The sequence below is a fragment of the Triticum urartu genome, chromosome 3 (assembly GCF_003073215.2).
Source record: "Triticum urartu cultivar G1812 chromosome 3, Tu2.1, whole genome shotgun sequence".
Classification (NCBI taxonomy): Eukaryota; Viridiplantae; Streptophyta; class Magnoliopsida; order Poales; family Poaceae; genus Triticum; species Triticum urartu.
In genome coordinates this window covers 643,774,138-643,797,958 of record NC_053024.1, presented here as the reverse complement: position 1 = coordinate 643,797,958, position 23,821 = coordinate 643,774,138, and the positions used below count along the sequence as shown (strand labels likewise).

The 23,821-nt window shown below is 47.1% G+C and overlaps 1 protein-coding gene and 1 pseudogene across 2 annotated transcripts; both read left to right on the top strand.

Annotated features, from left to right (window-relative positions):
* Nucleotides 1–15,670: 15,670 nt before the first annotated feature.
* On the top strand, nucleotides 15,671–20,731 carry LOC125545629 (probable methyltransferase TCM_000336). Of its 2 annotated transcripts, none has more exons than XM_048709641.1 (6): nucleotides 15,671–15,936; nucleotides 16,015–16,263; nucleotides 16,666–16,784; nucleotides 19,394–19,727; nucleotides 19,808–20,074; nucleotides 20,170–20,731. In XM_048709641.1, the coding sequence occupies exons 3-6, from the start codon at nucleotides 16,762–16,764 to the stop codon at nucleotides 20,611–20,613; spliced, it is 1,068 nt and encodes a 355-aa protein (XP_048565598.1). In that variant the 5' UTR covers nucleotides 15,671–15,936; nucleotides 16,015–16,263; nucleotides 16,666–16,761; the 3' UTR covers nucleotides 20,614–20,731. The 2 variants fall into 2 exon arrangements, with proteins under 2 accessions (XP_048565598.1, XP_048565597.1); XM_048709640.1 differs by having other exon boundaries at nucleotides 15,672–15,936; nucleotides 19,335–19,727; nucleotides 20,170–20,730.
* Nucleotides 20,732–20,903: 172 nt separating this feature from the next.
* On the top strand, nucleotides 20,904–22,841 carry LOC125547094 (annotated as a pseudogene).
* The last annotated feature ends 980 nt before the right edge of the window (nucleotides 22,842–23,821 follow it).

The following is a 23,821-nucleotide window of genomic DNA, read 5'->3' as shown; positions in this document are numbered from 1 at the left end:
AATCCTACTCCAACTAGGATTGGGGGAAGGAATCCTACTCCCAAAGGGAGTAGGACTCCCTTGGCGCGCCCTCCTTGTCCGGCCGGCCCCCTCCCCTTGGCTTCTTTATATACGGAGGCAGGGAGCACCCCTAGACACACAAGTTGATCATTGAGATCGTTCCTTAGCCGTGTGCGGTGCCCCATGCCACCATATTCCACCTCGATAATATTGTAGCAGTGTTTAGGCGAAGCCCTGCGTCGGTAGAACATCAAGATCGTCACCACGCCGTCATGCTGACGGAACTCCTCCCCGACGCTTTGCTGGATCGGAGCCCGGGGGTCGTCATCGAGCTGTACGTGTGCTAAGAACTCGGAGGTGCCAGAGTAACGGTGCTTGGATCGGTCGGATCGAGAAGACGTACGACTACTTCCTCTACGTTGTGTCAACGCTTCCGTAGTCGGTCTGCGTGGGTACGTAGACAACACTCTCCCCTCTCGTTGCTATGCATCACCATGATCTTGTGTGTGCGTAGGAAATTTTTTGAAATTACTACGAAACCCTACAGTGGTATCAGAGCCTAGGTTTTATGGTTTGATGTTATATGCACGAGTAGAACACAAGTGAGTTGTGGGAGATATAAGTCATACTGCCTACCAGCATGTCATACTTTGGTTCAACAGTATTGTTGGACGAGACGACCCGGACCAACATTACGCGTACGCTTACGCAAGACCGGTTCCCCCGACGTGCTTTGCACATAGGTGGCTTGCGGGCGACTGTCTCTCCAACTTTAGTTGAACCGAGCATGGCTACGCCCGGTCCTTGCGAAGGTTAAAACGGAGTCAAATTGACAAACTATCGTTGTGGTTTTGATGCGTAGGTGAGATTGGTTCTTGCTTAAGCCCGTAGCAGCCACGTAAAACTTGCAACAACAAAGTAGAGGACGTCTAACTTGTTTTTGCAGGGCATGTTGTGATGTGATATGGTCAAGGCATGATGCTGAATTTTATTGTATGAGATGATCATGTTTTGTAACCGACTTATCGGCAACTGGCAGGAGCCATATGGTTGTCGCTTTATTGTATGCAATGAGATCGCGATGTAATGCTTTACTTTATCACTAAATGGTAGCGATAGTCGTAGAAGCATAAGATTGGCGAGACGACAACGATGCTACGATGGAGATCAAGGTGTCGCGCCGGTGACGATGGTGATCATGACGGTGCTTCGGAGATGGAGATCATAGGCACAAGAAGATGATGACCATATCATATCACTTATATTGATTGCATGTGATGTTTATCTTTTTTATGCATCTTATCTTGCTTTGTTTGACGGTAGCATTATAAGATGATCTCTCACTAATTATCAAGAAGTGTTCTCCCTGAGTATGCACCATTGCCAAAGTTCGTCGTGCCCAGACACCACGTGATGATCGGGTGTGATAAGCTCTACGTCCATCTACAACGGGTGCAAGCCAGTTTTGCACACGCAGAATACTTGGGTTATACTTGACGAGCCTAGCATATGCAGATATGGCCTCGGAACACGGAGACCGAAAGGTCGAGCGTGAATCATATAGTAGATATGATCAACATAATGATGTTCACCATTGAAGACTAATCCATTTCACGTGATGATCGGTTATGGTTTAGTTGATTTGGATCACGTGATCACTTAGAAGATTAGAGGGATGTCTATCTAAGTGGGAGTTCTTAAGTAATATGATTAATTGAAATTTAATTTATCATGAACTTAGTCCTGGTAGTATTAGCATATCTATGTTGTGGATCAATAGCTCGCATTATTGCTTTCATATGTTTATTTTGATATGTTCCTAGAGAAAATTGTGTTGAAAGAGGTTAGTAGCAATGATGCGGATTGGATCCGTGATCTGAGGTTTATCCTCATTGCTGCACAGAAGAATTATGTCCTTGATGCACCGCTAGGTGACGGGCCTATTGCAGGAGCAGATGCAGACGTTATGAACGTTTGGCTAGCTCAATATGATGACTACTTGATAGTTTAGTGCACCATGCTTAACAGCTTAGAATCGGGACTTCAAAGACGTTTTGAACGTCATGGACCATATGAGATGTTCCAGGAGTTGAAGTTAATATTTCAAGCAAATACCCGAGTTGAGAGATATGAAGTCTCCAACAAGTTCTATAGCTAAAAGATGGAGGAGAATCGCTCAACTAGTGAGCATGTGCTCAGATTGTCTGGGTACTGCAATCGCTTGAATCAAGTTGGAGTTAATCTTCCAGATAAAATAGTGATTGACAGAATTCTCTAGTCACCATCACCAAGTTAGTAGAACTTTGTGATGAACTATAATATGCAAGGGATGACAAAAGTAATTCCCAAGCTCTTCGTGATGCTGAAATCGACGAAGGTAGAAATCAAGAAAAACATCAAGTGTTGATGGTTAACAAGACCACTAGTTTCAAGAAAAGGGCAAAGGGAACAAGGGGAACTTCAAGAAGAATGGCAAGCAAGTTGCTGCTCAAGTGAAGAAGCCCAAGTCTGGTCCTAAGCCTGAGACTAAGTGCTTCTACTGCAAAGGGACTGGTCACTAGAAGCGGAACTACCCCAAGTGATTGGCGGATGAGAAGGATGGCAAAGTGAACATAAGTATATTTGATATACATCTTATTGATGTGTACTTTACTAGTGTTTATAGCAACCCCTCAGTATTTGATACTAGTTCAGTTGCTAAGATTAGTAACTCGAAACGGGAGTTGCAGAATAAATAGAGACTAGTTAAGGGTGAAGTGACGATGTGTGTTGGAAGTGGTTCCAAGATTGATATGATCATCATCGCACACTCCCTATCCAACGTAACTTATTTAGGTTTAACACTAATCCCGAAAGTATAGGGATTATGCGATGATGATCATATCAATCTTGGAACCACTTCCAATACACATCGTCACTTCCCCCTTAACTAGTCTCTGTTCATTCTGCAACTCCCGTTTCGAGTTACTACTCTTAGCAACTGAACTAGTATCAAATACCGAGGGGTTGCTATAAACACTAGTTAAGTACACATCAATAACATGTATATCCAATATACCTTTGTTCACCTCGCCATCCTTCTTATCCGCTAAATACTTGGGGCAGTTCCGCTTCTAGTGACCAGTCCCTTTGCAGTAGAAGCACTCAGTCTCAGGCTTAGGTCTAGACTTGGGCTTCTTCACTTGAGCAGCAACTTGCTTGCCGTTCTTCTTGAAGTTCCCTTTCTTCCCTTTGCCCTTTTTGAAACTAGTGGTCTTTGTCAACCATCAACACTTGATGCTTTTCTTGATTTCTACCTTCATCGATTTCAGCATCATGAAGAGCTTGGGAATTACTTTTGTCATCCCTTGCATATTATAGTTCATCACTAAGTTCTAGTAACTCGGTGATAGTGACTAGAGAACTTTGTCAATTACTCTCTTATCTGGAATATTAACTCCCACTTGATTGAAGCAATTGTAGTACCCAGACATTCTAAGCACATGCTCACTGCTTGAGCTATTCTCCTCCATCTTTTAGCTATAGAACTTGTTGGAGACTTCATATCTCTCAACTCGAGTATTTACTTGAAATATTAACTTCAACTCCTGGAACATCTCATATGGTCCATGACGTTGAAAACGTCTTTGAAGTCCCGATTCTAAGCTGTTAAGCATGGTGTACTAAACTATCAAGTAGTCATCATATTGAGCTAGCCAAACGTTCATAACGTCTGTATCTGCTCCTGCAATAGGTCTGTCACCTAGCGGTGCATCAAGGACATAATTCTTTTGTGCAGCAATGAGGATAAACCTCAGATCATGGATCCAATCCGCATCATTGCTACTAACATCTTTCAACTTAGTTTTCTTTAGGAACATATAAAAATTAAACGGGGAGCAACATCGCGAGCTATTGATCTACAACATAGATATGCTAATACTGCCAGGACTAAGTTCATGATAAATTAAAGTTCAATTAATCATATTACTTAAGAACTCCCACTTAGATAGACATCCCTCTAATCATCTAAGTGATCACGTGATCCAAATCAACTAAACCATAACCGATCATCACGTGAAATGGAGTAGCTTTCAATGGTGAACATCACTATTTTGATCATATCTACTATATGATTCACGCTCGACCTTTCGGTCTCAGTGTTCCGAGGCCATATCTGCATATGCTAGGCTCGTCAAGTTTAACCTGAGTATTCTGCGTGTGCAAAAACTGCTTGCACCTGTTGTAGATGGACGTAGAGCTTATCACACCCGATCATCACGTGGTGTGTGGGCACGACGAACTTTGGCAACGGTGCATACTCAGGGAGAACACTTTTATCTTGAAATTTAGTGAGAGATCATCTTATAATTCTACCGTCAATCAAAGCAAGATAAGATGCGTAAAAGATAAACATCACATGCAATCAATATAAGTGATATGATATGGCCATCATCATCTTGTGCTTGTGATCTCCATCTCCGAAGCACCTTCATGACCACCATCGTCACTGGCACGACACCTTGATTTCCATCGTAGCATCGTTGTCGTCTCGCCAATCTTATGCTTCCACGACTATCGCTACCGCTTAGTGATAAAGTAAAGCATTACAGGGCGATTGCATTGCATACAATAAAGCGACAACCATATGGCTCCTGCCAGTTGCCGATAACTCGGTTACAAAACATGATCATCTCATACAATAAAATTTAGCATCATGTCTTGACCATATCACATCACAACATGCCCTGCAAAAATAAGTTAGACGTCCTCTACTTTGTTGTTGCAAGTTTTACGTGGCTGCTATGGGCTTAGCAAGAATCGTTCTTACCTACGCATCAAAACCACAAAGATAGTTTGTCAAGTTGATGCTGTTTTAATCTTCGCAAGGACCGGGCGTAGCCACACTTGGTTCAACTAGAGTTGGAGAAACTAAAACCCGCCAGCTACCTGTGTGCAAAGCACGTCGGTAGAACCAGTCTCGCGTAAGCGTACGCGTAATGTCGGTCCGGGCCACTTCATCCAACAATACCGCCGAACCAAAGTATGACAGGTTGGTAAGCAGTATGACTTATATCGCCCACAACTCATGTAACACCTCGGATGTAACTTTCCCTATTTGTACTCCAACTCTTGCCGTTTCCGGCGTTAAGTTATATTTATTTCCTCGGGTCCGGGTCTTTGTCTCCGTGTGTTGTTGTCTTTGTCATGCATCTCATATCATGTCATCATGTGCATTGCATTTGCATACGTGTTCGTCTCATGCATTCGAGCATTTTCCCCGTTGTCCATTTTGCATTCCGGCGCTTCGTTCTCCTCCGATGGTCATTTCTAGTTTTCTTTCGTGTGTGGGGATTAAACATTTCCGGATTGGACCGAGACTTGCCAAGCGGCCTTGGTTTACTACCGGTAGACCGCCTGTCAAGTTTCGTATCATTTGGACTTCGTTTGATACTCCAACGGTTAACCGAGGGACCGAAAAGGCCTCGTGTGTGCTGCAGCCCAACACCCCTCCAATTTGTCCCAAAACCCACCAAAATCTGCTCCATGTCCTAGAGCGTTCGATCACGATCGTGTGGCCGAAAACCGCACCTCATTTGGACTCTCCTAGCTCCCTCTATGCCTATATATACCCCCATTCCAAATCTCGGATTCTCTCCCCGTCCAACCCTAAAAAAAAATCTCCGCCGCACCGGACGTGTCCGGCCCGCGCCGGACAATGTCCGCCGCCGCCCGCTTCCTCTCCCGCGCTGCCAAGTGGCAACCGCCGCCGCCGCCGCCTCGGAGGCCCGCCCGGCCCGTTCCCGGCCCCCGAGGCCCAGATCCAGAGCGCCGCCGCCCGCCTCTTCTTCCCCGCAACCGGCGCCGCACCTCGCCACCTTCACCGCCGACTTCGCCGACCGGACGCCGCCCCGCCACCGTCGTCCACCGCTCCAGTCGCCGGCGCGCGCCGCCCTGACCACCGGCGCCCGCCGCTCCGGCCGCCGCGTCCGCGGCCACCCCGCCGTCCTCGTTCGCCGGCGAGCTCCACCGGCTCCGGCGCCGGCCATCCTCGGGAGACGCGCGCATGAACAGTGCCCCGGGCCGATCTGGATCTCAGATCTGAAAAAAACCCTAATCTCGGGTTGACTTTTCCCTCTCCTCCCAGTATTTTTTGCCTACTTTGACCTGTGATATCTCCGCATCCGTAGCTCCGTTTTGGGCATATAGCATATCAAAATGTTCGTCTCGATGAGTACATCATTTCATTCCATTGCATCATTTTCATTTGAGTTCATCTTGATGCCCGAAATGCTGTTAGAAGGAGGCTTCGTGAGTTAATAGTCAGATCTGCTAGTTCATCTTAGACTTTTGTCATTTTTGCCTTGATTATTGTGTGCATGCTATGCCTGTGACTCCTTCATATGTTTTGTTAAGGATTTTGTTATATTTCAAGAGGTGCAACCCATGCATTTTTAGGATGTGTGTGGTGACTTGTGCAAGCTTGCAAAGTGAGTCACCCGGTAAATCTGTTTTCAGGGACTTAGTAGTTTTCACTAAGTCTGGGATTATTTAGTTCATGATGCCATATGTTCTTATTGTTTCCTAGTGATCCGTGCCTCTTTTGAGGATGATCAGTAAAGGAGTTTTGTTAATATTTTTATGCTATGTCCATCCATGTCTTTACTTGCAATTATGGAGCAACCTAGCTTGAGTCAATCGAGCTCTACTTTTGCTTCGTTGTGAATCTGGGCAGATCGTCAACTTGTTTGTGATTTTGCCGATGTTATTGTAGTTGATCCGTGCATGCTATGCCATAGTTCTTGCCATGTATAGCTTGTTTTTTGTGTCTTCTTAATGGATGTATGCTTGCCTTGCCATGACTTGCACCGTGGTGAGTGCATCGAGCTCGTTAACATGCCTTCGTGAGTTATATTTCAGCATGTCCCAGTTTTCACTAAGTCTGAAAACTGATTATGTGTTTGCTATGTTCGTGTGCTTGTTAGTATATTTTGTGATCCCTTTTGGCTCAAGGTCACTAAGGGACTTTTGTTAAGCTTGTTGAGTAGCTCCATTCCATGTCTTTCTTTGTCATGTTCAGGCCCTGTAGCATGTTGTTTTGTTGCTCCGAAGAGGGCTATATGATCTGAAATTTCAGACAAGTGTTAATTTCACTAAGTCTGAAATCTGTTTTGCATTTGCGTTTTTGCCATGCTTGTTTGGACCTCATAATGGATGAATTGGCCATAGCTCAGTGCTAGTCTTTTGTTAAGCATCTTGTGTGCATCCCTGCCATGTATTTTGTTGTCATGTTTGGTGGATGTAGCATGTTCATTTCGTTGCATTTAGATGCCTACTTGCTGTAAATCGCAGACCGGTGTCATTCTTAAATCGCTTGCCATTTCCAAACCGTAACTCCGATTCCGGCGTTCTTTATATCGTTTTCAAGTGATTTCATCTCATCTTTCCAGTGGCACCCTTGGAATTCCATGTTGAGGCCAGGTTCATGCATTTCCTGTCATATCTTGCATTTTGCATCCCGCATAGCATATCATCATTTCATCATATTGCTTGTTCTTGCACGTGGTTGATTGTATCCTTGCTGCTTGTTTGTCTTGATTGGGTAGAGCCGGGAGACGAGTTCGCTAACGAGGAGCCCGTTGAGTTTTCTTTTGAGGATCCAGTCAACTCTGACAACTGTGCAGGCAAGATGATCATACCCTCGAAATCACTACTATCTTTGCTATGCTAGTTTGCTCGCTCTTTGCTATGTCAATGCTACGATGCCTACCATTTGCTTGTCAGCCTCCCAATTGCCATGTCAAACCTCTAACCCACCTTGTCCTAGCAAACCGTTGATTGGCTATGTTACCGCTTTGCTCAGCCCCCCTCTTATAGCGTTGCTAGTTGCAGGTGAAGATTGGAGGCCGTTCCTTGTTGGAACATTTATTTACTTGTTGGGTTATCATTATATTGCTATGTTATCTTAATGCATCTATATACTTGGTAAATGGTGGAAGGCTCGGCCTCTCGCCTAGTGTTTTGTTCCACTCTTGCCGCCCTAGTTTCCGTCATATCGGTGTTATGTTCCCGGATTTAGCGTTCCTTACGCGGTTGGATTATAATGGGAACCCCTTGATAGTTCGCCTTGATTAAAGCTTTTCCAGCAATGCCCAACATTGGTCTTACCATTTTCCACCTAGCCTTTTCTTTCCCTTGGGTTCTGCAGACCCAAGGGTCATCTTATTTTAACCCCCCCGGGCCAGTGCTCCTCTGAGTGTTGGTCCAAACTAGAGCCCGTTGCAGCGCCACCTCGGGGAAACTCGAGGGATGGTTTTAGTTGTACGGATTGCTTATCTGAGTGTGCCCTGAGAAAGAGATATGTGCAGCTCCTATCGGGATTTGTCGGCACATTCGTGCGGTGTTGCTGGTCTTGTTTTAACCTGTCGAAGTGTCTTGAGTTACCGAGATACCGAGTCTGATCGGATCGTCTTGCGAGGAGGTCTATTCCTTCGTTGACCGTGAGAGCTTGTCATGGGCTAAGTTGGGACTCCCCTGCAGGGATTGAACTTCCGAAAGCCGTGCCCGCGGTTATGGGCAGATGGGAATTTGTTAATGTCCGGTTGTAGATAACTTGAATCTTAATTAATTAAAATGTATCAACTGAGTGTGTTACCGTGATGGCCCCTTCTCGGCGGAGTCCGGGAAGTGGACACGGTGTTGGAGTTATGCTTGCGCAGGTTGTTCTTCTAGATTCTCGCTCGCGCTTTGCCTCCTCTTCTCGCTCTCTTTTGCGAATAAGTTAGCCACCATATATGCTAGTCGCTTACTGCAGCTCCACATATATTTGCCTATTCTTCCTATAAGCTTAAATAGTCTTGACCGCGAGGGTGCGAGATTGCTGAGTCCCTGTGGCTCACAGATTCCTACTATACCAGATGCAGGTCCAGGTGATTCCGCTCCAGGTGACGATTATGAGCTCAAGTGGGAGTTCGACGAGGACTCTCAGCGTTACTACGTGTCTTTTCCTGATGATCAGTAGTGGTGCCTAGTTGGGGTTTGATCGGGACCGTGTCGCATGTTGGGTTATTTTCTATTTTGGCGCCGTAGTCGGGCCATGAGTGTTGGTTGATGTATGTTATTTATGTACTCTGATGTGACGTGGCGAGTGTAAGCCAACTATGTTTTCCCCTTTCATTCTATATGTTACATGGGATGTTGTGATGATTGCCTAACTTGCGACATTGCTTTCAATGCGGTTATGTCTCTAAGTCGTGCCTCGACACGTGGGAGCTATAGCCGCATCGAGGGCGTTACAACTCACTTGTGTTCTACTCGTGCATATAACATCAACGCATAAAACCTAGGCTCGGATGCCACTGTTGGGGAACGTAGTAATTTCAAAAAATTTCCTACGCACACGCAAGATCATGGTGATGCATAACAATGAGAGGGGAGAGTGTTGTCCACGTACCCTTGTAGACCGAAAGCGGAAGCGTTAGCACAACGCGGTTGATGTAGTCGTACGTCTTCACGATCCGACCGATCCAATTACCGAACGCATGGCACCTCCGAGTTCAGCACACGTTTAGCTCGATGACGTCCCACGAACTCCGATCCAGCAGAGCTCCGCGGGAGAGTTCTGTCAGCACGACGGCGTGGTGACGGTGATGATGTTGCTACCGACGCAGGGCTTCGCCTAAGCACTGCTATGATATAACCGAGGTGGAATATGGTGGAGGGGGCACCGCACACGGCTGGGAGAGATCAACTGATCAACTTGTGTGTGTAGAGGTGCCCCCTGCCACTGTATATAAAGGAGCAAGGGGGGAGGCCGGCCGGCTGTGACGCCCCCGATTTAATCGTACACTAATCATACACGCAAACGTGTACGATCAAGATCAGGGACTGACGGGAAGATATCACAACACAACTCTACAAATAAAATAAGTCATACAAGCATCATATTACAAGCCAGGGGCCTCGAGGGCTCGAATACAAAAGCTCGATCATAGACGAGTCAGCGAAAGCAACAATATCTGAGGACAGACATAAGTTAATCAAGTTTGCCTTAAGAAGGCTAGCACAAACTGGGATACAGATCGAAAGAGGCGCAGGCCTCCTGCCTGGGATCCTCCTAACTACTCCTGGTCGTCGTCAGCGGGCATCACGTAGTAGTAGGCACCTCCGGTGTAGTAGGAGTCGTCGTTGAAGCTGGCGTCTGGCTCCTGGGCTCCAACATCTGGTTGCGACAACCAGGTAGAAGGGATAGAGGGAAAAGAAGGAGAAAGAAACCGTGAGTACTCATCCAAAGTACTCGCAAGCAAGGAGCTACACTACATATGTATGCATTGGTATCAGATGGAATAAGGCTATCATATGTGGACTGAACTGCAGAAAGCCGGAATAATAGGGGGATAGCTAGTCCTTTCGAAGACTACGCTTCTGGCAGCCTCCGTCTTGCAGCATGCAGAAGAGAATAGACTGAAGTCCTCCAAGTAGCATCGCATAGCATAATCCTAACCGATGATCCTCCCCTCGTCGCCCTGTGAGAGAGCGATCACCAGTTGCATCTGGTACTTGGAAGGGTGTGTTTTATTAAGTATCCGGTTCTAGTTGTCATAAGGTCAAGGTACAACTCCAAATCGTCCTGTTACCGAAGATCACGGCTATTCGAATAGATTAACTTCCCTGGAGGGGTGCACCACATACCCCAACACGCTTGATCCCATTTGGCCGGACACACTTTCCTGGGTCATGCCCGGCCTCGGAAGATCAACACGTCGCAGCCCCACCTAGACCAACAGAGAGGTCAGCACGCCGGTCTAAACCTAAGCGCCCAGGGGTCTGGGCCCATCGCCCTTAGCACACCTGCACGTTGCGAACGCGGCCGAAAGCAGACCTAGCCTAGTGGCCTTCCAGTCCAATCCGGCGCGCGCCACTCAGTCGCTGACGTCACGAAGGCTTCGGCTGATACCACGACGCCGGGATACCCATAACTACTCCCGCGTAGATGGTTAGTGCGTATAGACCAAATGGCCAGACTCAGATCAAATACCCAGATCTCGTTAAGCGTGTTAAGTATCCGCGAACGCCGACCAGGGCCAGGCCCACCTCTCTCCTAGGTGGTCGGAACCTGCCCTGCCGCTCCGCCTCAAAACTCCACTCGCGGGTGCTCCTCAAGCCGACCCGTCTTTAGTCACCACATGTATCATGTATAAAGTATATAGTATATACCCGTGATCAACTTCCGAGTGATCACGGCGCGATAGTATAGCAAGGCAGACGGACAAGAATGTAGGGCCACAGATGGAAATACTAGCATCCTATACTAAGCATTAGGATTGCAGGTAAAGGTAACAACAGTAGTAGCAAGGACAGGCTATGCATCAGTATATGGTTATCGGGAAGCAGTAACATGCTACGCTACTCTAATGCAAGCAGTATAGAGAAGAGTAGGCGATATCTGGTGATCAAAAGGGGGGGGGCTTGCCTGGTTGCTCTGGCAAGAGAGAGGGGTCGTCAACTCCGTAGTCGTACTGGGTAGCAGCGGCGTCGGTCTCGGTGTCTATCGAGAGAAGAGGGGGGAGAAACAATAAATATATAAGCAAGCATATGCATAGTGATGCATGACATGACAAGTAACGACGTTAGAGGTGCCCTAACGCAGTATTAGGTGATACCGGTGAAGGGGGATAACATCCGGGAAAGTATCCCCGGTGTTTCGCGTTTTCGGACAGATGAAGCGGAGGTGAAATGTTGCAGGTTCACTATGCTAGGGACGCGTGACGGACGAACGGGCTGCGTATCCGAATTCGTCTCGTCGTTCTGAGCAACTTTCATGTACAAAGTTTTTCCATCCGAGCTACGGTTTATTTTACATTAATTTTAAAAGATTTAAATCATTTTTAGGATTTATTTATTTAATTTAATCAACATTATCCAGAATAGTGTCTGCTGACGTCATCATGACGTCAGTAGTTGACTTGGTCAACCTGACAGGTGGGTCCCGTTCGTCATACTCTGTTTTAATTAACTAACAGTTAATTAGGTTAATTAGTGATTAGGTTAATCTAATTATAATTAATTAACTTATTAATTCCTTAATTAATTAACTAATTAATTATTATTATTATTATTTTATTTATTATTATTTTTTCTTTTTTTAATTAAAACGTTTTGGGGGTGGGCCCCCGTTGTCATAGGGCCACTGGGCCTTAGCGGATCGGGTGCGCCCGATCGGGCGGTGCGGGCGCAGGGACACCCGCACGCGAGGCCACCAGGGGCGAGGCGGGGCGCCAGAATCTGGCGAGGTAGGGGGGAAAGGGGCGGCCAGCTCCGGCGAGCGGCGGGGCCGGGCAGCAGGGGCTGTGGCCCGTGCGGGGAACGGCAGACGCGACGAAGCAGCAGCGGGCCGCGGCGGATAGAGGAGCAGGGGCGGGCGACGAGCTACAGCGAGCAGGCGATCGCGGGACCATGGACACGCACTGGCCGGTCGGGAACGAGGTGCGAGATGCGGCCACGGGCGAGGGTGAGTGCGGCCGGATCCGTTCGGTGCGGTGGTCGCAGGCATCAGCGAGCAGCGGAGAGGAGAAGAGGAGGCCGAGGGCCTCACCGTACGGTGTAGGGGCTAGGCAGCGGGTGACGAGGAGGAGGACGGGGACGACGTGCTGCGCGACGGCGAAGTCCGGCGGCGTCCGGGACGGCTTCGGGCGACGAGGTCGGGGTCGAGGCGGTGATGGTGGGGCGGTGCCGGGAGGAAGCAGAGGCGCCAGGAGGCCGGTCGAGGGGGGGGGGCGGGTTGAGGAGGCGGTGTGGGGAGGCGATGAGGAGGCGCCGGCGGAGACGGGCGGCGCCGGCCGGTGACGGGGCGCAGGGATGAGGCGGCGGGGTCGAGGCGCCGTCTCCCCCGATCCAGATCGGGGAGGGGCGAGGGAGACGCGCGGGGGTGGGACGAGTGGGGGAGAGTGGGGATCGGGTGGGGGTTAGGGTTCGGGGGGGTGGCCTTGTAGGCCAGAGAGGAGGCCAGCTGGGCCGTGGCCCAGTGGGGAGGGGGGGTTCTTCTAATATTTTTTGTTCTTTGTTAGTTTTGTTTTCTGTTTTTATATTTTGTTTTCTCTTTTTATTTGTAGTTTCTTTTATTTTTAGTTTTATAAAATTTACCACTAGTGCCTAAATTTGTATTTATCAACAAACTTCTATGAGATTAATTCTTAACCCATAATAAAATAGTTTTAGCATTTTATTAAATTCAATAGGCATTTGTTTAATCGTTTTCACTACTGTTTTAAATTGTTATAGAGCCTTTAAACATTTTATCAAAGTTTGGTTTCTCCACCATAATTACTTACGATTTATTTGTCACAACCCGAACATTTTAGTTTTGACTTGAAAACTTTTCTAGTTTGACTTTATTTAAAATTTGAATTTGAACGAGTTTTGAATCATCGCGAGATTATCAACAGTAATCGTGGTGACGTGGCAACACTAGCAGAGGTTTACTGTAGCCTAATTATCCGGGCGTCACACCGGCCCTCTATGGGCGCGCCAGGGGGGAGTCCTACTCCCACCGGGAGTAGGACTCCTCCTTTCCTCGTTGGAGTAGGAGTGAAGGAAAGAGGAGGAGAGGGAGAAGGAAAAGGGGGCTGCACCCCTTGTCTAATTCGGACCAGAGGGGGGGCGCAGGCCTCCTTCCTTTTGGCCTATCTCCTCTATTCCCGTATGGCCCAATAAGGGCCATATACTTTCCGGCGAATTCCCGTAACTCTCCGGTACTCCGAAAAATACCCGAATCACTCGAAACCTTTCCGAAGTCCGAATATAGTCGTCCAATATATCGATCTTTACATCTTGACCATTTCGAGACTCCTCGTCATGTCCCCGATCTCATCCGGGACTCCAAACTCCTTCGGTACATCAAATCATATAAACTCATAATATAGCTGTCATCGTAGCGTTAAGCGTGCGGACCCTACGGGTTCGAGAACTATGTAGACATGACCGAGACACGTCTCCAGTCAATAACCAATAGCGGAACCTGGATGCTCATATTGGCTCCTACATATTCTACGAAGATCTTTATCGGTCAGACCGCATAACAACATACGTTGTTCCCTTTGTCATCGGTATGTTACTTGCCCGAGATTCGATCGTCGGCATCTCAATACTTAGTTCAATCTCGTTACCGGCAAGTCTCTTTACTCGTTCCGTAATACATCATCTCAACTAACTCATTAGTTGCAATGCTTGCAAGGCTTAGGTGATGTGCATTACCGAGAGGGTCCAGAGATACCTCTCCGACAATCGGAGTGACAAATCCTAATCTTGAAATACGCCAACCTAACAAGTACCTTCGAAGACACCTGTAGAGCACCTTTATAATCACCCAGTTACGTTGTGACGTTTGGTAGCACACAAAGTGTTCCTCCGGTAAACGGGAGTTGCATAATCTAATAGTCATAGGAACATGTATAAGTCATGAAGAAAGCAATAGCAACAAACTAAACGATCAAGTGCTAAGCTAACGGAATGGGTCAAGTCAATCACATCATTCTCCTAATGATGTGATCCCGTTAATCAAATGACAACTCATGTCTATGGTTAGGAAACATAACCATCTTTGATCAACGAGCTAGTCAAGTAGAGGCATACTAGTGACACTCTGTTTGTCTATGTATTCACACATGTATTATGTTTCCGGTTAATACAATTCTAGCATGAATAATAAACATTTATCATGATATAAGGAAATAAATAATAACTTTATTATTGCCTCTAGGGCATATTTCCTTCAATCGTATCACGGGGTTTGGATGCACCTGCGAAGTTTGCACCAACTCTCAAGGTGAGAAAGGGCAATGCACGGTACTGAAGAGGCTAGCAACAATTTTGAACCACTTTTACGTCTAGTCATGACACCGCTCAATTGGACGCTAGCAACAAAGGTAGGGAGAAGATGAGCGGAGTTGTAGCGGATTACACACCGTTAAAAGATCATGTGGTGTGGACTCCTCCCCCTAATGATCATATCAAGATCAATGTTGACGCCAGTCTTGTGGAGAGTACTAATGCAGTCAGTGTGGGGGTCGTAGCTCGTAATTCATTTGGAGATATTATTGTTTCTTCATGGGACTTTATTGATCGGTGTATCAGTGTGAATGATGCTGAGCTCCGTGCTTGCTTTGCAGGACTTTATATAGGTATCACCCTTCACCAATCTATTATTTTAGAGACTGACTATGCTTTCGTACACACGTTTCTTGCAAATGAGAAGCTTGACAGGTCCCCTCTGGCTGATCTGATGGATGAGGCTCTGAGTATATCTAGGATGATCCAAAATTTTAATATTGCAAAGATAAGTCGGACTGCCAATGGGATGGCACATGAGATTGCTAAGTTTAGCTTTAGTACTAGGTCTGATGGGATTCTTTTTAATTCTGTTACGCCTTGCGTGGTGTATGCTGTAACGAATGATTGCAAGAACTTTCTTTGGCTTAATTAATACTCATATGGGATGCTTTAAAAAAACTATGTTATCCTACTTCCGACAAAAATAAATGTTCAAAATGCAAATCAAGCAGAGAGCTCGAACGCAGAAGCAGTGTACTGGCCCAATGAGCACGCACGGATGGGTGTAAGAAAGCCTATGCCCTCTCAATGCTGGCCCAGATAGCGTGGACCAGAAAGAGCGAAATGAGAATGCCGGCCCAGCTTGTGAACTGGACACGGACCTCCCACGGTCTCGCGAGCGAGACACGACGGCCGGCGAGAGCCGGAGAGAGTCGGGGATGTTCGGGTTGCAGGCGAGAGGCGCGGCGGCTCCGTGGGTGGTGGGGCGGACGTACCCGGACGCGCGCCTCTACGACGACGGCGCCGCCATCCCGGCGCTCCTCGACTCACCTCTTCGACGCCGACGCGCTCAAGCGCCTCCTCCTCGTCATAGCGCATGGCGTCGGCGTCGCCCCAATCTCCCCGCAGGTTCTGCTCGTTCAAACGCCCCCTCCTCTCGCCGTATATGCCGCGGATCCTGACGGGATTTCTACTGGCTGCGTGCAGGTGGTCAAAGAACGTGGCGGCGTAGTCGTCTGCCTCTACTCCCTGCGCCGTCGCTGGAGGCGAAGAAGCTAGTCTACCTCTACCAGAGTCGCCGGATTGCTAACAAGAGAAGCAAAAAGGGGCCTGGAAGCTTGACTCGCTCCCTCGCCGCTCCATGGCCCGCCATCTGTTTGACGAAATGCCGCCTACCCTCCTCCTTCGGTGTCTCTGTACACACCGGTTTAAGAGTATCATAACTGGCGGTGACAGGTCGTTATTCTTATCTGAATTTTGACCCTTCAACCTTTCAACCATATAACTGCCCCCAATTGTAGTGACAGATAACAATTGATGAACACGTTTATACCTTAGTAATTGCCCCCAATAAGCAGCCAGAAGAGTCATCCCCAGTTGAGCATATAAAAAGAAGAATTGAACTTCCACTCTGCAAGCAAAGGCATGGCCTCAAAATGTTAAATCTGCTGATCTAAAACAAACTCCTGTAGTGACAGGTTGTTAATTTGTTATCTTGATTTTAATTTGACCGACTCTTTCATTCAATCTTCCTGTTAGCAGCCCCTATCGGTCCACCCAATAAGCAGCCCGGGCAGCATATAAAAGGTAGAACTGAAGGGCATCATCACCATCTCCTTCCTAACCTTGTTTTCTCAGGTTCAAGGTCTTTGGAGATTGAGCCTGGTGCACGGAAAGCCATGGCCTCCAAACAGACGGCACCGATTATGAATCAAGGACAAGGGGAAACTAGCTATGCTAACAACTCTAGTATTCAGGTATTTTCTCCTCTATTGATTAATTTGTTAGTGCTGTTTCTACGTTCTCCTGAAACTTGGCTTCCGAAGATTGTTTCACCAAGAATTTGTTCATAATTATGTATCTTATATTCACTACAACACGGTTGATATTACAATGTCATCTAAATCGCCACCAAAAGACCCAAAAACTCCTCTTAACAATTTATGCAGCGTTTTCTTAAAACGCACCTTCCGTGTTTTACATAGCAAATTAACCTAAGCCTTAAACCCATTAGCTGGTACTATAGTTGTGGTTTCTGAATCAGTAACCACGTTTCCTCCTTTTAAGTACATCGGACTCTTGTTGCCTAAGCCCTAAGCAGTATGGGACTACAGACAGAATGTCACAAGTCCATAGTTTAAAAAACCGAACCGGCAACAGAACCGGTGATGCTTCTGGTTCAGGGTTTTAGTGGTCGGACCTCTGGTCTATCGGTTCATTTGCGACAAAAAACTGGAATATTTAAGGTAAGTTTTCAAAATTTTGACTTCACATCAAATGAATACACATAGTATTGGATGTAAATCATTAATAAATCACAAAGTGTTATTAGCCTAGTTGGTTATTGGGCCTTTAGCATGCCTTCCCTAAAGGTTAGGTGTTTTATTCCTTGTTGATGCACCTTTTTTCTGAATATTTTTCTGCTTTTTTACTAAAAGACCGGCACACCATAAAAAACTGGGCAAGACACCGGTTCACGTTATTTTTTTAAACTATGCACAAGACTAGAACACAGGAACGGGCTGTTGTAGCACACTAACAACCACATGAGTATATTATTAGCTATACAGATAGTCAGATATACATGGACACGTCCCACGATCTGTATAGCGTCCTATCCACACAACACGAAGACAAGAACTGCCTGGTCGTGCGTTCAGCCTCTGCCCCCAACGTTGGTATTAAACGGCGACGCCTAGTAGGCCGGAGGCAAGAGTCTGATGCAAGCTGACTGAAAGTTGTGTCGCAGGTTCGGCCGCCTGTTCATTGCACCAGCCGCCGCAAATATGGCCAGCTTGGAGACCGACCATCCTGCCACGCCATCCGACCCTCTAAGCACAGCGCCACGATTGGAGGTGATTTCTGAGAAACGCCACAATTGATTGAGAGGCGTTTATGAGAACCGCCTCAAATCTCTTCCAATTTCAGGCTTTTTTGAAAAACACGTCCAAAGATGCATACAATCCAAGGCGGTTTTGTATAACGCCTTAAGATAGAGATGATTTGAGCCGATTCCCCTGAAACACCTCCTTAAACACGATTTTGTGGTGGCTTTGTAAAGGGGGAGACTCCAGCGACGTTCTCGCGAGCGCTCGAGGGGGGGGGGGGGGGGCCCCTAGCCGCCGGCCCAGGGCCTCTCCTTCCCCACCTCCTCTCCTCGCCGCCGCCACGGCGAGTTGACGGGCAAAGCCCGGCCAGCATCATTGGCGGCGGGGGCTGGTGACCGCTACTGCGTGCCTGCGGTGGTGGTTCTTAGCGATGGTGGTTGCTCGGCCTTCGATCCCTCTGCTCGTCGTCCGGGCGCTACTTTTGTCGAAGGGTTGGCCCTCTCCCAGCGGCGGTCCATCACTTGTCTTGCGCCTGGTGCAGCAGGATCGAGCTCGTCTCGCGCCCGGCGGTAGGACCGAGCTCGTCTCGCGCCTGGCGGCAGGACCGTGCTCATCTCGCGCCCAACGGCAGGACCGATCTCGTCTCGCTCCCGGGGTTGCAGGACGGATTGATGGCGGCCAGTTTTGGCCGGTCTATTGGTTCTCGACGCTGGGGGGCGAAAGGCAGGGCCTTTCGCTCGTCTCTTTGGTTGGGGTAGCGGCGGGTCCTGGGTGAGGTGGTGTCAAGGTCTTGGATGCCGGGGCGGCGGCCCTGGTGGTGGTAGAGCGGTGCTCATGGGTAGAGCCCGTGGCTTGGTGCTGCCCGATGGCCACCATGTGGGCAGCGTGGTAGCCGGGGTGTGGCGTTCGGTGGCGGTGAGCGTTTGCCGGGGTGAAAACCTGTTCTATCTTCGGACAGACCGGCGGCGGCGAAGCTCATTCCCTTCTTAAAGGTGTCGTCGCAGCTCTCATTACCCGTCATGTTGCTCCAGGGGAAACTCTGATCCTCGGAACGAGCGGTGGCGGCGCTCCGGTGTCGTAACCTTCATGAAGGCGCCGCCATAGAGCCCACGGTTCGTCGTATGCGGCTTCATCTCTTCACAGTGGCGTGTTCACGGTTGAAGTCCCCGGTTGCTCTTGTAGTGTTAGGGTTGGTGTTGCTGCGCTCAGCGCCTATGTATCCCGCCTTGGGTGTGTGCGTGTGTTGTGGAGGCGTGCGTTTGTACCGGGTTGTTGATGATCGTTGCTTTATATATAAAGCGGGGCGAAAGCCTTTTTCAGTAATCATGATTTTGAGGCGTTTAGAGAAATGCCCTGCCCAAAACACCTTCTTTCAACAACCGTGTTGTAGTGACTACTGGCGTTTAAACTAACCAGATTATGCAAAATAAGAACAAGAAATAAATTTGAATTTTCTGAATAAGTACATGTCAACTGCAGAACGCTGAGCAGAACAAGATGAAATCCCTGATTGAAGGGGTTGTCGTTGAATTATGCAGCAACGCCGGCACCTTGCAGCCCAGGAAGATAGTGATCGCGGACTTGGGCTGCTCCACTGGTCCAAATGCGCTTGCATTGGTATCGATTGCTGTCAATGCGATCCACGATCACTGTCTTCAGTTCCAGCAACCATCACCAGAAGTGTCTGTGCTCCTCAACGATCTTCCTGAGAACGACTTCAACACGGTGGTGAAGAGCCTAGTCACTCTACGTCAAAGCAACGATCCTGTTGTTGTTACCGGTATCACACCAGGGTCGTTTTACGAGCGGCTCTTCACTAGTGAATCTGTGCATCTTGTTTGCTCGTCCAATAGCTTACATTGGCTCTCAAAGGTACGAGTCTGATGCTACTTTGATGGATCGATCCTGTTGCATTACTCATCGACTCTGTAAGCAAAACCTTATCCTTACAGGCTCCAGAAGATCTAAAGAGGAATCTCATCCCAGCATATGACATTGATGAGCATTCTAGGCGTGAAAAACTTCCTATAGTGCTTGAGGCTTATGCAAAACAATACAGGAAAGATTTCACACTTTTTTTGGAGCTGAGAGCCAAAGAGTTGGCCTCAGGAGGCCGAATGATTATTTCTCTGCTAGGGAGGCGGTCTGATATAATCACCACCAAATTCCCTTTCCTTCCAGAAATTGTAGCTCAGATTCTATGTGTCATGGTCTCAGAGGTACATTTCTTTACTTTCTTTTCTAGCATGCATCTTTTGCGATCGAAGGTGCGAGCATTATATTTGACCTCATGATCTTATGGTTATATTGACAGGGTGTGATCGACAAAGAAAAGTTTGATTCTTTTTATGGGCTAATGCATGAACCTTCGCTCGAAGAGCTGAGAGAGATCATCCAAGAGGAGCGTTCCTTTTCAATCAGGGAGATGCGGGAGCATGACCCTAGAACCGATATAAACAAGACTCTCAGCACCCCAGGCATATTCGTGGGATTTCTGAGATCTTTGTTTGAGCCGGTAATAGTCCAACATTTTGGATATGTCATGGATGAATTCGTGAGGACCGTGGAGCGGCGGTATATCCTAGAGGGAAGCTTGCAAGAGGAGCGTGCCAAGTGCCCTTATGCTATGCTGGTCATATCCTCGCAAAGGCATGATTATCAGGTACCTAAAGGTACATCACATTTGATGATAGTAAAACTGATGCTTTCTTTGAGGTCAAATGTGTGTCCATTTGATTATGTAAACTACACATTGTGATGTTAGCTCTGTATCTCTCAACATGGCATGACATGTTTGTAAAATTGAATATCAAATTCAATCATATTTGCTGGAGATGAAAAAACTAAATACCTGCTGAAATAATATTTCCATTATCGTTGCCAAGTGTTTGTATTTTCCCCTTATCCGATAATGTGTTTGACTTTGATATTGTAGTTCTCGTGTGGTATAGGAATTCCCTTCTGTTCATATGGTAGTTTGAAGAACACAGTAGGACTCTTCACTAGTACAGAACATGCCATCTCTAGTAGCTAAAGAAAAAAACATTAATGGCGAAGCACATTGACCATATTATTTCCCCTTTAGCCTTTCTACTTGCTGGTCCAAACAGTAGAGACAGGTAACAGATTGAGAAGCACATTGTCCATATTATTGAGCATAGAAAAAGAGAAGTTGAACTTCCACTGCAAGCGAACCCATGGCCTCAAAATAACAAATATGCTGACATAAAACAAACTCTGGTAGTGATAGGTTGTTAATGTATTATATCCTGATTTGAATTTGAATATTTCAGTCAACATTTCTATTAGCTGCTCTTTGTTGATAAGCACGTTGACCCATCTGTTTCACCAAATAATTAATTAGCCAGAAGAGTCATCCCCGGTTAGAATAAAAAACAAGAGCTGAACTTCCAGGACATCTCAGTCTCACCATCTCCTTCCTAATCTTGCTCTCTCAGTTTCAAGGTCTCTGGAGGTTAGCCCTGCTGCAAGCAAAGCCATGGTTTCCAAACAGAGATGTGCATATGAATCAAGGTCCAAGGGGAAACTAGCTATGCTCACAAATCAACTTTTCAGGCAATTTCTTCTCTCTTAATTTGCTCATGAGTGTTGTTTCTATGGTCCCTTCTCCTGAAACTTGGCTTCTGAAGACTGTCTCATCAAGAATTTTCTCATAATATATCTTATATTACTAACAACTAAACTAAGATCATAATGAAAAAAACAATTTTGGGAACGATTAAACCTGATAGAAGCAGCGATCGTCGAACTATGCAGCAACACCACCACCTTGTCGCACGGGGAGACGGTGATTGCGGACTTGGTCTGCTCCTCTGGCCCAAACGCGGTAGCATTGGTGTCAATCGCTCTCGAGGCCACCTGCAGCCACTTTCTTCATTTGCGGCAGCCACCTCCAGAAGTATCTGTACGCCTTAATGATCTCCCATACAATGGCTTCAACACTTGGTGGTGTAAAGCTTGGTTGGCAAATCGGCGAAGGCTGTTGTTGTACCAGGGTCATTCTATGAGAGGCTCTTCCCTAGTGGCTCGGTGCATATTTTCTGTTCATCCAACAGCTTCCATTGGCTCTCAAAGGTATCAACTTGACACCACTCCAGTAGCATTTGTCCCTTCACCATCTGATCCTTCAGAGGTACAGGCTCAAGATTTTAAGTATAAACCAAATCCCGGTGTATGACATCAATGAGAATGTCAGGTGTGAAAGACTCCCAGTGGTCGCTGGAGCTTATGCACAACAATTCAGGAAAGATTTCACACTTTTCCTGCAGCTGAGAGCCAAAGAATTGGTCCCAGAAGGTTGGATGGTTGTTTCCCTCCCAGGGAGGCGTTCTGATGAGCCTCTTTGTACATACCGGTGCATGGACCTTCTGATGAAGAGCTGAGAGGGATCATTCAAGAAGAGGGCTCCTTCTCAATCACAGAGATGCGGGTGCACGACCCTACAGGCGGCCTCCTCACCCCAAACAGGATGGTGAATAGTCTGAGAGCTGCATTCGAACAAATAATAGTCCAGCATTTTGGCTTGTCCGGAGAGGTCATGGATGAATTTGCGAGGACCAGCGAGAACTTGAGCCTGCTTCGCAGCTAACAAGTCAAGCATACCAAAAACCCGAGCTGGTTGTATCGCTCACCAAGGCATGACAGGACAACTGGCGTGTTAGGGCATCTCCAGCCGTTGGAACCCCAGGAACATCATCCGAACCAAAATAGTTGGTGTCTTGGGGGTCATCTGGCGAAATCCGGCGAAATAAAGAGGACATCTTCCCAGTCACACCCCACCCCAAGCAAAAGTTTGTGAGGAAAATGATTAAGTGGGCCAAGAAAAAGGACATGTGGTGAGACACGATTTGCCGAAACTTGTGCCGGCGTCCCCAAGAGACCCCCAGCGCGCCGGGTTTCGCCTGGGTTTGCCGGCGCTATTTTGACGTCCTGGGGGGCGTCGGGGGCGTGGCTGGGCCGTTTTTCGGCGAAAAGTGCCATCCGAGCCTAAAACCGAGCCTAAAAAGGTGTCCTAGGGGGCGTCCTGGGGAGGCTAGTGGAGACACTCTTACTGCTGCTAGCCTGTATCTCTCACCAATTCGTGATATGTCTTTAAAATTCAACATCAAACTTAATCGGATCTGTGTGATTCTGAGACATATATTTTTCATTGTTTCAGCAAAGTATCTATCCCACAGCGCAATTGAGTGACACTGAAGTTCTACAGAGGTACAAGATATTTCCTTCTGTTCCATGATAATTTTGTAAGAATATAAACAAAACTCCTATGATATATTCTAGGATATTATTTCATTATATTTTTCCTTTCGATGCATCATGAATTGAAGACCGTATACGTGCTAGTTTGTTATTCGGCTTCTTGATGTACATGCATTTCTTCTGCACTTGCTTGTTTCCATTGCAAATGCATTGTATAGCAGCATAAAGCACAAAAAACTCGAAGGCACAATCATGTGCACCAATGAATTTATCTCCAAAAGAAAGGTTGCATTTGTACTGCTCTAAATTATCTGAAATGCTTGTTTTTTTTTCATTGGATCGCATGCTAACAGTTTAACCAGATGAAAATAATAAGTGTGCTAGTCTAAAAAAAATAATTGTCTTTACCAGTGACAGGTTGTGTCAGTATTATATCCTGATCCTGATCTGACCAACGTGAAAAATAGCAAAGCACGCTGACCTTGATACCTTACTATTGCCCCCAATTGTGCGACTTGCGGTAAACGTCTTGCCTATCCTGGCCGACGTGTTTCATGTTACATAGATGGGTTGCAAGCCCGGATATGCGTACAAGTTGTTGTAGAGATACATCTTGGAGGAGAAGAAATACAAAAGATAAAAGAAGATAAAGATTACATGAGTATCTTGTCTAACTACTCCTCATGCGGTTAGCCAGGGTCTCCTCTCCTTGTACGCAAGGTATACACGTGAAGATTATATCACGT

Coding starts and splice junctions, on each gene's coding strand:
- LOC125545629 (XM_048709640.1), top strand. CDS start 16,707: ATGGCCTCCAAACAGACGGCACCGATTATGAATCAAGGACAAGGGGAA. Junction 16,785..19,334: donor CTAACAACTCTAGTATTCAG/GTATTTTCTCCT, acceptor TGTCAACTGCAG/AACGCTGAGCAGAACAAGAT. Junction 19,728..19,807: donor GCTTACATTGGCTCTCAAAG/GTACGAGTCTGA, acceptor TTATCCTTACAG/GCTCCAGAAGATCTAAAGAG.